The sequence below is a fragment of the Drosophila gunungcola genome, unplaced genomic scaffold (genome assembly GCF_025200985.1).
Source record: "Drosophila gunungcola strain Sukarami unplaced genomic scaffold, Dgunungcola_SK_2 000001F, whole genome shotgun sequence".
NCBI lineage: Eukaryota > Metazoa > Arthropoda > Insecta > Diptera > Drosophilidae > Drosophila > Drosophila gunungcola.
Genome location: NW_026453197.1, coordinates 16,308,901 through 16,322,109, shown reverse-complemented (window position 1 = coordinate 16,322,109; position 13,209 = coordinate 16,308,901). Strand labels below are relative to the sequence as shown.

At 44.0% G+C, this 13,209-nt stretch overlaps 4 protein-coding genes across 7 annotated transcripts; 1 reads left to right on the top strand and 3 right to left on the bottom strand.

The window, feature by feature from the left end:
- Positions 1–86: 86 nt before the first annotated feature.
- LOC128262469 (tripartite motif-containing protein 45) lies at positions 87–3,972 on the bottom strand. Of its 3 annotated transcripts, XM_052996742.1 has the most exons (5): positions 2,249–3,972; positions 1,939–2,187; positions 1,316–1,874; positions 1,113–1,261; positions 87–1,059 (listed from the first exon to the last, which is right to left on the bottom strand). In XM_052996742.1, the coding sequence occupies exons 1-5, from the start codon at positions 3,434–3,436 to the stop codon at positions 442–444; spliced, it is 2,763 nt and encodes a 920-aa protein (XP_052852702.1). In that variant the 5' UTR covers positions 3,437–3,972; the 3' UTR covers positions 87–441. The 3 variants fall into 3 exon arrangements, with proteins under 3 accessions (XP_052852702.1, XP_052852704.1, XP_052852705.1); XM_052996744.1 differs by lacking the exon at positions 1,113–1,261 and having other exon boundaries at positions 847–1,059; XM_052996745.1 differs by lacking the exon at positions 87–1,059 and having other exon boundaries at positions 1,183–1,281; positions 1,344–1,874.
- Positions 3,973–5,499: 1,527 nt separating this feature from the next.
- LOC128262707 (sodium-coupled monocarboxylate transporter 2) lies at positions 5,500–9,759 on the top strand. 2 transcript variants are annotated; one of them, XR_008268369.1, is made up of 11 exons: positions 5,500–5,638; positions 6,658–6,767; positions 6,822–6,977; positions 7,042–7,201; positions 7,645–7,710; positions 7,773–7,824; positions 7,882–7,949; positions 8,008–8,421; positions 8,475–9,166; positions 9,234–9,414; positions 9,635–9,759. XR_008268369.1 is itself a non-coding variant. In XM_052997152.1 (10 exons), the coding sequence occupies exons 1-10, from the start codon at positions 5,630–5,632 to the stop codon at positions 9,307–9,309; spliced, it is 1,803 nt and encodes a 600-aa protein (XP_052853112.1). In that variant the 5' UTR covers positions 5,500–5,629; the 3' UTR covers positions 9,310–9,759. The 2 variants fall into 2 exon arrangements, 1 of the variants encoding a protein (XP_052853112.1); XM_052997152.1 differs by having other exon boundaries at positions 9,234–9,759.
- LOC128262709 (metallophosphoesterase 1 homolog) lies at positions 9,573–11,263 on the bottom strand. The gene is made up of 3 exons (XM_052997154.1): positions 10,747–11,263; positions 10,183–10,687; positions 9,573–10,125 (listed from the first exon to the last, which is right to left on the bottom strand). Exons 1-3 carry the CDS (start codon positions 11,163–11,165, stop codon positions 9,946–9,948), a joined length of 1,104 nt encoding a protein of 367 aa, XP_052853114.1. The 5' UTR covers positions 11,166–11,263; the 3' UTR covers positions 9,573–9,945.
- A 170-nt stretch (positions 11,264–11,433) lies between these two features.
- On the bottom strand, positions 11,434–13,150 carry LOC128262708 (chitinase domain-containing protein 1). The gene is made up of 5 exons (XM_052997153.1): positions 12,775–13,150; positions 12,521–12,710; positions 12,259–12,462; positions 11,716–12,115; positions 11,434–11,657 (listed from the first exon to the last, which is right to left on the bottom strand). Exons 1-5 carry the CDS (start codon positions 13,045–13,047, stop codon positions 11,516–11,518), a joined length of 1,209 nt encoding a protein of 402 aa, XP_052853113.1. The 5' UTR covers positions 13,048–13,150; the 3' UTR covers positions 11,434–11,515.
- Between the last annotated feature and the right edge of the window lie 59 nt (positions 13,151–13,209).

Below are 13,209 nucleotides of genomic sequence, written 5' to 3'. Positions count from 1 at the left end.
AGGCTTTTAGAATTGCTGATTTTCTTGTCCAAGAAAACCGACAATCCTGAGAGCCTTTCCACTTTATGAATGATTTACGCTTGAATTTATGATTAAAATTTTTAATGAATAAACAAAACTATGTTCCGGCCGATTAGGTCGAAAGCACATGCTGACCATGTGGCAGGAAGGTATAGTTCTTTCTTTATTGCCCACTAGAAATTTTCAAGGTCGCCGTTTGGGTTTAGGCGCTGTTGTGTGGGTATTGAGGCCAGGTTTTTTGGCATATGTAGGGTTTGTCCTTATCCTCCGGTATTTTACAACTTATGTTTTGTAATGCATTCGTGGACTTGAAATACTCTCTTAGTTATGCGACTTTAATCTTTTCAATTCATTGTAGTTGGATCTAAAATTAACTTAAGCTTAAAACAAAACTAATAGATCCATACTTAGTGACACATTTTAGGTATTTAGAAGTTTATTGGCCACATTGCATTCGGAGTTCTCAAGCACATTTCCGCAGCAGGACCAGTGGCGTCTCCCGGGATGTCCAGCATGTCCATGACCGCAGCCACTATATCCAGGCATTCGACCCTCGCACGAGCACATCACACTTCGGTTGCCCTTTCCGGAGCAGAAGGAGCAGCAGTGGTAAATGCCCGTGTGCGGACGAACTTGACGCGCCTGAAAGGTGAAAGGACCTCCCTTGATGGGCCGCTCGTTGATTGTGATCGTTAGGATCAGCGAACCCTGGGCATCCGGCGTAAAGGATATGTTGTAGGTTCCATCCCTATTGTCCGAAACCTCCACGGGCAGGAACTTGGAGCTCGATTCCTTGTACTTAAGCATGCAGTTAATCTCCAAACCTCCGTGGCACAGGGAAACTCCGTCGGCATCTCTGGAGTGCAACAGAAGATCTGCCTTTTTGTGGAGTCGCAGCTGGGAAAACCCCTGCCATTCCAAGGTACACAAGCCGGGTTCCACCACCTGCATGGTGATGATGCCATATAGAGGAATATCACGCTGGTCCTTCGTCGACGGAGCCCGAATTTTGGGTAAGAAGTGTAGCGAGTCGGAGATCTGAAAAGAAAGTGGAGAGAACATTTTTTTAAGCAAAGTCATGGTCACCCTACCTTCGGATCGACTGGCGGTTTAAATTGTTGACAATACTCCAAACGCCTAAGAAGTATAGCCGCATAACTCAGAATCTCCACATCGGCGCCAATCTCGCACAGCTCTTGGCTAAATCGCACTGCATCCAGAGCCTGCTGTGTGCGTTTCTCTATGGAACTAACCAGTTAACTAAAAAACAATTAAAATTACAAAAAAATCTCACCCAGATCCAGTTGCTGCTTGAGTACAACCTCCACTTTGGACTCCCTGGCTCTACTGATTTGTTGGATGAGGGTTCTACGATGCACCTCCAAGGCCTCGATGTACTCTTGCATGTAACGCTCCACTTGATTCTGGATGTCGTCGCACCTAGCGTTTATTCCACGGGCGATCTCGTTCAACCTTTCGATGGAGTGTTCCGCATATTGACAAAGCGGACGAGTTTGATCTGTAGCTTCTTTAAGGAGTTTTCCCTGATGTCCAATCGCCCGGGATATAGTCTCGTGTCGATGACCCTTATGGAGTAGCACCAAACAATCGGTACAGGCCAATTGACGGCATTGGGTACAGAAAGCCTTCAGCTCGAAGTTGGTATGAATTCCACATCGAAGAACTAGCTTGCTACTGTCTCCCAATCCCAATTGCTGTTGCTTTTGCTTCCTGGCGCGTCTTAGCTCCAATATGCTCCTCATCCGGTGATTTGCAGTGGTCCTTTGCCTCTCGTGTGCCTCCTTGCACAAGGTGCACAAATTCAGGGTGCAGCTGATACAATGATAGGTGGCCTGGAGTAAGAAACATGGGATAAGACCTTACATAGATTTTACTTAATGACTTCAAGCTACTTACACTAATTTCGTCGGTGCAAAGAGAACACCAGACCTTTGAGATTACATCCTCCCCAGCCTGCAATCGCAAGGCCTCGATGCGTCTGACTAACAAATAGTTCTGTGGAAGCTGACGCACTCCACCCAATGGGAGATCTGTGGGATAGTTGCAGCTTTGGCAGCGGATGCATCGAGTGTGAGATTCGCTTACAAAGCTTCCGGTCAACCGGGTCCCAAAGGAGCTTGTCGATCGCTTGCCTTCACTCTTGGACTGGTTAATAAGATGTGGGTTATTTAGAGTAGATCGATCCTCTATTATATCACAATCTTACCGTGATCACTAGGCGATCCATAGACTTCTTTCTTCTAAGACTGAAACTTGTTCCTCGCTGCCTGGCGGGCGAAACCGTAGCCGTGAGTTCCGCACTAGATCCACCCATCTCCGATTTTAGGCTATAGCAAGAGGGATCCTCGCTGCGGGCTTGATCCTGATCCCAGAACGACTCGTCCTTGAAATTTTCGCTGACCAGGCATTGCAGACAAAAGGAGTGCAGACAGTGTAGGGTTCTGGGGTCCGTGTAAACATCCAGGCATATGCCGCACTTGAGATCATCCGTAAAGGTTATGGTGTTCTCGGGGGGAGTACTGGGTCTCAAGGTAATACTTGGTGATGGGGAAACTGCTGGGGAGACCGCGGGCGACCGGGAGGGACTCATGACCAGCGGCGATGGGGCTTCGAAGATCTCTGGCCTTGGAGAGGCTGCCAGCAGGAGTTGAGGGAGCATCTGCAGCTTGGGTTGGCTAGTGTCCGGCGTGGGAGGCGAGATCCTTAACTGCGGAGAAGCCTTCAAGCTCAGTAGCCTTTTCGGAAGCAATTGCTCCTTGGCTTTAATGGGCTGTGCCACCGTAGCATTACTCGCCTGACTGCTGCTGCTACTTTGGACGGATACGGAGGAGGCGCCACTGAGGATATTATCTAGTAGGGATTCTGGCGAGGTGGAACTACCACCTCCGGCCAAGCTGCTGGTGGGCTCACTGCCACTGCAACTTTCCCTGTCCTGCAGCCCAAGGTCCTCAGTGGGTAGACCAGTTGTCCCTGCTTGGTCGCCATTTGACAAACCCAATGTCCTAGAACGTCGAATGCCGCTGCTTGGCGCAAATCCAGGCAGCTTGGGCACTGATGGAGGCTGCGTTTCCGAAATCGCTTCCACTTTGGGGGCAATGGTAAAGGCTAAGACCTGTGGTGCCGATTTTCGACGCACTGCATCTGTCGCGGAAGAAGCTTGAAGACTATTTTGCGGAATCTGCGAGATCTTGCCAAGCGAAATCTTGGCGGAGCTCAGCTTCAACATGAGTTTTCCCTGACCACTATTGGGAGGTAATGCTGGTGGAGGCGAGGCTGTCGGAGCCACCGCTTCCAACTCCCCTTGGATGCGTTCATAGTCGATTAGCTGGCTACTCTTGCTTCCGATGCTCGTTTTCGGCTTGAAAACGATTTTCGAGTTGTTCGCCCTGCTCATGTTTCCAGATTATGCAATTCCAATCCTCCAGCTTTGGCCACGGATTCGAAGCTATCTGGAGCTCTAACGGGTGGTCCCGTCGCGATTGGGACTGATACTGAGACTGGGTATCGGACTTGGTTGCTGCCTAATCCAATTACATTCCGCAATGGAAACTCACGGCGCAGTGCCAATGGAGAGGTGGTAAAAGTCTGACACTGACAATTGTTCAATTATCTGTTGTGCTTTCTCATTGTAAATAGTTCTCTCATGAAGTCTTGACACTCGCTATTGATTGACTATTTGCCGATTTGACCGAAAGGAAAACCATAAAAAATGTCTTCGAACATACAATTCATACACCTTACTATGAAATATCCTTTAACATCCTGGAGCTAAAACCTATTAGTCGTCGTGTATGATAGATCAAGTAAGTAGTTAGTATTTTGCCTTTTAAAGATCAAAGACAATAGAATGTTAAAATGTTACATTCTAATATTAAATAAATACGAAAAACAAGTGCACAGTTATTATGAATTAAGAAAACCCATAGTAACTATAAGGGAAGTAAGTAAGTAAGTAATTAACTAACTTTTAATTTAGAAAAACGAATGTATTTTTATTTTTAAAATACATTAAAAACAAGTTATAATTTTTTTCATTTATTTTTCCGATTGTTCCTATGGGAGCTATATGCTATAGTCGTCCGATTTTGATGAAATTAAAACCGTAATTCTGAAATATTAAACCATTACTATATCTCGAAGAACTAAACAAAAAATTAAAAACAGCAAAGTTATAATTTTTTTTCATTTATTTTTCCGATTGTTCCTATGGGAGCTATATGCTATAGTCGTCCGATTTTGATGAAATTTAAACCGTAAATCGGAAATATTTTACCATTACTATATGTCGAAGAACTAAACAAAAAATTAAAAAACAGCAAAGTTATAATTTTTTTTCATTTATTTTTCCGATTGTTCCTATGGGAGCTATATGCTATAGTCGTCCGATCCGGCTCGTTCCGACTTATATACTACCTGCAATAGAAAGACAACTTTTGGGAAAGTTTCATGCAGATAGCTTTAAAACTGAGAGACTAGTTTGCATATAAACGGACGGACAGACGGACAGACGGACATGGCTAGATCGAGTGCCACTTTTGAATGATGTCACATAAATATTTAATGGATTCATCATTTTGGATTATTTGAAAGTTTTTGAATACTTTCAAAAACATAAAAATGGGTGAACGGAAATAAAAATGCATCACTCTTCTCCTAAGTTTCCTTAATTGCTGATCGAATGGTCAAGCTGACCACTCGCATTGACATAATACAACGAAGATTACAAAAGCCGTGGGAAGCTTTCTCTCCCAACCTCACTCACCCACCTTGTGCTCTCGCCAAAACCCCTCTCCCACAGTTACACGGTGCCTCTCTTTTAGTCTCTCTACCCTCGGGCTGAATAAATGGGTGGGAGAGGAAGCTTTTTTGCACCCCGTACTCGGAGAAAGCAGGGGTATGCTTAATTCGTTATATTGTTTGTGATTAGCAGACAAAATTAGGCATATTTAAAAAACAGATGAACAAAACAAACATATCTTTACCGTGTTTATATTTCCAGTTCCAACAGATTTCGAGTATTAAATGTTGAGTAGAGGGTATAAGCCAGTCGAAACTCTTGATGTATTTGTGTTCCTACTTGTTTTTAGCCAAGCAGCTGGCCCAGTGGCTCTTATTTTCGATTCACTCGTTCACATCAGTTGCAGTTCGGGAACGGAATCGGTTGATGTTGTTGCGTTGCTTCGGCTCGGACGTGGAATATTTCGCTTTTGAAAGAACCGACACAGAATAGAACGATAAAACTTTCCCCTCACTCTCGCTTTCCGCGCCGCGATTTACATTTTCGAGTTTTGTTTTTATGCTCAGACAATGTTGTGTGCTTTTGTGTAATTAATTTGCAATTATAAAACCATTCCCAATAAACCCATGGTATTAAACCAAATCCGTTGACCCTTTGTGCCACAAGACAATTCACATTACGTTTGGCGAATTGGTTGGTACTTTGCTGCTGCAGCTGCCCGTTTATCGTGTGTTGCTTTGGTGTTGATTTTCGTGGGGGACGCACAATTTTCCATTTGGTTTGCTGCTCCAGTTCCGGGAATCACCACCCCCACCATCGTAATACCCATTGTTGCCGGTTTATAGCAACATGGAATCGGTACGTATTCGCACCTTTCGCCGGTCCCAAATATTCAAAGCTATTTATGAGCTGGGGAGCGGGGACCCGGCATCTGTGTTACAAAGTCCAAGTCCAGGGCGATAATGCCGCTCGAGATATTGCGTAAAAGGTTAAAGTCTCATCTCGTCGAACTGAGATTTGATCGGTTCCGATTGATCCTGGCGTCAGATTGCCCAGGCGTCAATGAACTGAAATCACAAACAAAATGTTATATATTTTATTATTATTATTAAAAAAGTTAGTTTATGGATTAAAATAGAAACGTATAAATAAAAATATAAAAGGTTAAAGTAGCCTGAACATGTCATTTACATCTATTAGTGACAATGGTGTTGTCTTTACTATTTCAAAAATTTTTTGTTATTTGTATACGGTTGCAAAAGTTGTTGAATAAACAATACAGGGTTAAAGTCACTGGCCCATTTAGATTGGCCAGGCCGCTTTGATTTGATATTTGATGAGTAATAAACTGGCAGCTGTTGATAAGACCTGATTCCCATGACTCCACATGGAGATTGGTGGATTTCGCTTTTACAGACTAAAGTCTGCCCGTTTAAATAATCTGATTATAGCGTGACATTTTGATAGGGAAATGAATGAAATGAGGAGAATTAACAGAGATAAAAAAGTTACAAGGGGTAATAAAAAAAAGCCGGGATAATTATCATTAGCATGGTATTTCAAAGTTTATAAACGTTGCTAAAAGAAAACATATAAGGTCTGCGACAGTCTGTTCATGAGAGCTGGGTGTATCTAATTTGCGTTCTACAACTCATTCAGATAACATAGGGCAATTACAATTTTATGCCCATAATCCCAGACGTGCAAATCATTATATTGTTATAAGTCCATTTCGCGCACTTGTTCACACAGAATATATAATTTAAGTTTGAGAATCTCAGAACCAGCTGATATTAAATAACATGTCATTAACCTTAAATGTACATTTAGAACGGAAAGATTATGAAAACCATAGTTAAATTATTTTTGTTCAACAGGTGGCCAAGAAAGGCATGGAGTCCTACAGGTTTGGCAGTGTGGACTATATAGTTTTCCTAGGCATGATCGTATTATCCACCGGCACGGGCATCTATTTCGGTTGCATCAAGTGAGTGACCTTCAATTCCACGAAAACATTGGCAAACAATTGTGTTAATTGCAGGAAGAGCAAGAGGAAGCTCGAGGAGGTGGAACCCACTTTGCCGACCACAATGCCAGAAAGGCGAAAAAACGATTTCGGATCGGAGAAGATGAGCGAGTACCTACTTGGGTCACGCAATCTGAAAGTTTTTCCTGTTGCTATGAGTTTAATAGCCAGGTATTGTTGATGATATTTTACCACCCCCTAAGCATCCCTGTAATCTGCAGCATTTGATTTCCAGCTATATATCGGGCGTTACGATACTGGGAACTACCTCTGAAATCTACAATTATGGCACTCAGTATTGGTTTATAGCCATCGCAATCGTGCTGCAAGGCATTGCCGTCTCCTATGTCTACATACCCGTGTTCTCGGCTCTTCAAGTAGGCTCTTCGTATGAGGTACGACATTCGTAAATGCTAGAAACTGATTTATTGATTTACAGTCTTATAAGTCGGGGAGCTTATGGTTACAGTAAAAGTGAAGCTATTCTTTATGGAAATATTTAAGAAATGGGAACTTGATTTTTATTACTATTTTACTTTTTAATTTATTTGCCGTCAACTGACGGAAATCGTAGTGAACATTTTAATTAACTAAGAGTCGGAGACCACCCTCCTCAAGTGGAATTTCTTGGACTTTGCTCTCGCCCACTTGTTGCGACGCTTTTGCTTTGTCTCCATGGGTCCGTTCTGATTAATTGTAAAGTATTTTGCTGCCACTTGACAATTGTGTTCGAACTATTAGATAGCCCGAAAAAAAGTCCCAATGACGTTCGTTTTAGTGCGACTAACCAATCTTACAAGCCAATTATTTAAAAGCTTAAAGACATTTTTACTTTCAGTACTTGGAGATGCGTTTTCATTCGGTCATTCGAAGCATAGCATCTTTTATGTTTATACTAGATGAGGTAAGTCAAAGTCCGAGTTAATATGGAACTCTTGACTTAAGTTATTATTGATCTGATTTCAGATTCTGTTTCTGCCCTTTATTGTGTATGTTCCAGCCATAGCTCTGAATCAGGGTAAGCTATATTTGTTACTTTTTAAACCATTCCTCTAATCTTTTGCTAATCTTGCAGTTTCTGGAATTAATCTCCATGTGATTGCTGTGGTAATTGTGGTCGTGTGTGTTTTCTACACCTTTGTGGTAAGGTTAAGAGGGTATGATACATGGTTAGCCACTTAACTAAATTAAATATTTCCAGGGAGGTATCAAGGCAGTGGTCCACACAGATGCCTGGCAGGTGCTGGTGATGTTTCTTTCCGTTTTGGCAGTAGCGGTATTGGCAACAGTATATGCCAACGGCTTGAATGTTCTTTTTGACGATGCCGCCAAGGGTGGTCGATTGATTTTTAACAACACAAATCCATCACCATATGTTCGTCATACTGTTTGGAGCGTTCTCATCGGTGGATTCTCCTACTGGACATCTTTTAATGCCGTCAATCAGACCATGGTACAGCGATACATGTCTCTCCCCTCGCTGAAAAAAGCCCGTGCTTCTATGGCTATTTTCACAATTGGAGTGGCTGCCTTTGTCTCGGTTTGTTGTTATGTGGGTCTACTGATCTTTGAGATGTACAAGGATTGTGATCCTCTAAGTGCAGGCCTAATAACGGTGAGCAAATAATAATTAACTTTTGATCTTTACTTACTTTTATTCGTCTTCAGCACGACGATCAACTTCTGCCGCTCTTTGTCGTCCAGAGCGTGGGTCACATCTATGGAATGTCTGGTTTGTTCATAGCTGGGATATTCGGAGCCGCCTTGAGTTCTCTTTCCGTAGTTCTCAACTCCACTTCCTTGGTGATCCTGGAGGATATAGTTCGCGGCTGCTTCAAGATGCAACCAAGTGAAAGAGCATCCACCATTTTGGTCAAGTCAACTATTATAGTTCTTGGTATAGTGGCCCTTTCACTGGTGTTTGTCCTGGAACAACTGAGTGGAATTCTGAGCATTTGCACTTCAATGACGGCCATCGCAGCTGGGACCACTTTTGGCCTGTTCACTTTGGGAATGCTCGTTCCCTGGGCCAATACTGTGGGCACTGCTGTGGGCGGAATTGCAAGTGCTCTGCTCGCCGGATGGATATCCTTCGGAACGCAGTTTACCATTGCAGCGGGTGAATTGAATTCCCAAAAACTTCCCGTGTCGGTGGAGGGGTGCGTGGGTAATGTAACCCTTCGGGAAAATGTATGGGTGGATGAGGAGCAAGTTTTCCCACTGTATCGGCTGTCCTACCACTGGATTAATCCCATTGGAGTGGCCACTGTCGTCGTGGTGGGTGCACTGGTCTCCCTTGTGACCAAACCGACGAATATAAAGACTCTGGATCCCGATCTTATATCGCCAGTGATTCACAGGTTCGAATACAGCTTGCCTTATTATCATATCCTGTATAATTATAATCGAAACATTTCTTTTTCTTAGATTCCTTCCAGAAGAATGCTTTAACGGTCGCAATCTTAATGCGCAGGCGCACAAAAACCTCCTAAACGTCTCCTAAAATTGGCGAGTTATAACTTCCTGTGCCAAACTTAATGGAACCAATCGAGAAATCGAGCTCCTATACTTGTGGCATTGTATTCCACACACTTTTCTTGTTGGCCTAGTACGTAGTTTATAGTTGCTTTTTGGTAGTTATCTTAAAAATATCCTAGTCTAGTACAACGTGATCCAGCTATTTAATTGGTGAACACAAACCGAAGTACAGGAACCTATGAATCTGCATCTCCATATCCAGAGTGCACAATCATTAGCGTAGTGTAATTATTGTATTATAATATAGCTTTATTTAATTTTTCTGATCGTATCCGTTCTTCACTTTCCAGCTTATGTTCAAGCATTATTCTTTGGCATTTTCGATTTGTAGTCAGCAGACTGTGTCTCATTATGTATTCCGTGTGACTTTACAAGCATAATGTCTGTGATAAATTCAATAAATAGATCATACACACATTGTCCGAATTTTTTACACCTAGAATATAGTTAAGCGATTGCAAAGCAGCAGGAATGATATGACCACTGTCTGGATCTGGGATCTGAGTCTGGACTCTGGCTGTATCTAGTCTAAACTAAGCCCCAATCAGGCGTAAATCACAAAAGAGGATGCGCCTCGTGTAGGCTCGTTCGTACATACAAACTAATTGACCTTCCGATGATCAGCGGCCGAAGACTGTCGTCTGCTTTTGATGCATTTGCGAACCTGGAACGCGATGACAATCAGGCAGAGCATGCCAGCACTTAGGTAGCTGTTGAAGACGAACTGCTGCGGCAGCATTTTGCACTTGGAAACAACATAATCGTCGGGGGTGATGGTGGCCTGAAAATAGGTGATTATTAAATCAAGTTTCAAGAGTTTGCAAACAAAAGAACCCACCAGCATAAAGCTGGGATTGACTTTGTTCCGCCAGCTAAATGAGGCCACCGTGTACTCATCGATGCCCAGTCGATTTACACTGTGGCAGAAGTGATGTGAATGGCCGGCGAATGCCAGTCTAGGCTTTAGTAGTTCCCCCAGCATATCCGTGGCGTCCTTGGAGAGCACATGAAAGCGTTCGCGGAACGTCTCGATGTACGGGGCATCGTGCTCCTCGCATATGGTATCCGATATTCGGTATGTGGGAAAGTGCTGCAGCAGGATGGGCTGACTATAGGGATGCCGCCTGGTGCGGGCGCACTCCGCCTCCAGCGGATACTTCATGCAGTGCAGCGTCCGCGAGATATTCTTTAGCTCATCCTCGGCCTGGTCACAAAACATGCAGCCATCTGCCTCCATGGCCATGGAGTTTATCACCACAAAGTGGATCTGTTTGATGGTGTATAGGTGCACCGAGGAGTTGTTTAGATAGTTCTCAAAACGCGTCATAAAGAATGGATGCATTCTGGAAGATTATTAATGTGATTAAAGGAAATTAAGAGTCTGTATATTTGATTGACTCACTTGTAGTGGAAGCCCACGTCGTGGTTTCCGGCGACGCTGATCAGTGGAATCCCCGGCGGCAGGTGGAACATCTTCAGATAGCGCCACACATACTCCTGGAACTGTTTGTCGCTCACCATGTCGCCCTCATCGAACAAATCCCCCAGGACGAAGACCACATCCGGCTGGAACAACCGGGATGCCGCCTGGAAGGCACGCGTCATGTGCCACTCCCGGTATAGCTTGTCCAGCCAGTGGCCACGGTGCGGTCCCAGGAGATGGGGATCCGCCAGTATCATCGCCCTCAGCGGATCATCCACATACTTTTTCCTTTTAATTTCCGGCCACTTGCATTTCTGGAGGACCACAAAGTCCGCCACGTATTCGCAGAAGATCAGGGCGCACAGAACGATCACAAAGCAGGCGTACAGAAATCGCATCTTTCGTTTTTCAACCGGCTAAAAAAATAATAACAAATTTAGCTTAAAAACAATAGAGAATCACTCGATAACCATGTTTGCTTAGCGACACTCGATAATTTTGCCAGTGTTGTAAAGCGGCGGCAGGTTGTCTTACGAGGGCTGGAAAAGTTGGGCGCTTAATTTGAAAATATTTCATCAAAAATTGTTGTTTGATTGCAATTTGTTTAAGTTCAGCATGAAATATATAAAGTTTAAAGCCAGATTAAAACATATTGTACATAATCTGTTTTGTAAGAAGCGCATTAGCTAAAATAGCGGACAGTTTATTTGGAATATGTGTTGTGCATTGCATGCTGCTTACAAGCTAACTAAAAGAGATCGTAGAAATAGTTCAGTCCCTGCCCGAGTTCCCAGATGGAAACGCCAGTGCCCAACTCTTGGGCCAGCTTTATTCGCTCGTTGATCGAGTAGAGAGTGGGATAGAAAACAATGTGACGACCGTCTTCGTTTCTGAAAGTTGTCCAAAATAAGCCCCCTCAACATTAAACATAAGCAAATAAAAACTCACTTGATTTCGAAGAAATTCTCAATATCCCGCTCATCATAAGTCAGATGCCTCTTCACATGCTTCACCAAATCCAAGTACTGAGAGAAGGTGATGGGTCCTCCGCCATCGGGTGTGTAATCATTGCCATACATATTCAGACCCATCAGAATTTTAGCACGTTTTGCCGCCATATCAGAACATCCTTCTGGTGCGATTGTCTCTACAGCCTTGCGGACGAAATAGAGTGGTGCATTTGCTCCAGGACGCTGCACACTGGAGAAATCGTAGGTCATAAGGGAGAAGGCGAATATGTGCTTGTACAGCTTGTCCATGTGCTTCTCTCCAAAAAGATTGCCCGTGTCCTTGCGGAATGGAGGAATGACTAGAATAAGGCGCAACTGCTGCTTCTGGAGTTCTTTGGCTGAAAAAAAGAAAGAATTTCATAAATATGCTTAAAGAATGTTGCTTAAACCCTGATTTAAGGTAAGAAATTTCTTTAAAAATTATAAGATAGTTTTCCTTAACTCATTAATAACTAAGAAGGGCAATCATTACAAAACCCACCCATTTGCAAAACCAGTGCATAGAGAATTTTGTCATCAATGCGCCCAGCCAGCTGGGACCAAACCTCCAGGACCAGGCCATCGAAGCCATTGTCCTTGCAGCACTTGATCAGGGCATCGTTCACCTTCGTCCTTTCCTGGGCATCGCTAAGCAGCAGCTTTATGTCCCGATCGGTGAAGTGATCGAATATGAAGCGGGGAAACACTGAAATTTAAGGGACGTAAGATAAGATAACGAAACTCAGAGCATTATACAGTAGTACCCTTTACTGTTCGCTGGTTGTGGGCCTGCTTTCCCTTCCTCCGGACGTCGGTCACCCAGCCCGCATCGATGTCATGGGTTCCTGCCACGGAATAGCGATCCCCCTGCTTCACAATCTGCAGCCAAACCGGCGAGATGATGTCGAACTTCTTGGCAAAGATCTTGGCCACATCATAGCCATGGGAGTTCCACTACACGTAAAGTAAACAAAGCAGTTCCAATAACAATACCTACACAATAAGTGGTAGTACTTACTGGGGTCACATAGCCCAAGGTGGTGCCATTGAAGCGTCTTAGTCCTGTGTCCCTGAAATAGCCCCTGTGGTTGGCCACGATGTCCTTGGCCAAGGGTTCGTGATTTACCAATCCCAGATCGAAAACATTGCTGTCTTGGGGACCGCCACGCAGCGTACTTTCCCTGTGCTTGCTCTTCGGTTTCTGACTGTCCGGAGCGAGAGTTCCCTGGACGGAGGTCAGCAGGAGAAGCAGGACAGCGAGGAGGAACAGGAGCGCATCAGGCGCACGCATTTTGACAGGAGGAAGATCAGGACAAACGCATAAATAGCACAAAAACAAATCGCATACAACAAGAAAGCCGGTAGCAGTGTGACCATAGCGGAGTAAACTGAGACTTTTTGACGAGGGTTTCTCAAAGTCAAGGGGGTAACCCTAAATCTTATCGAGCTTTGC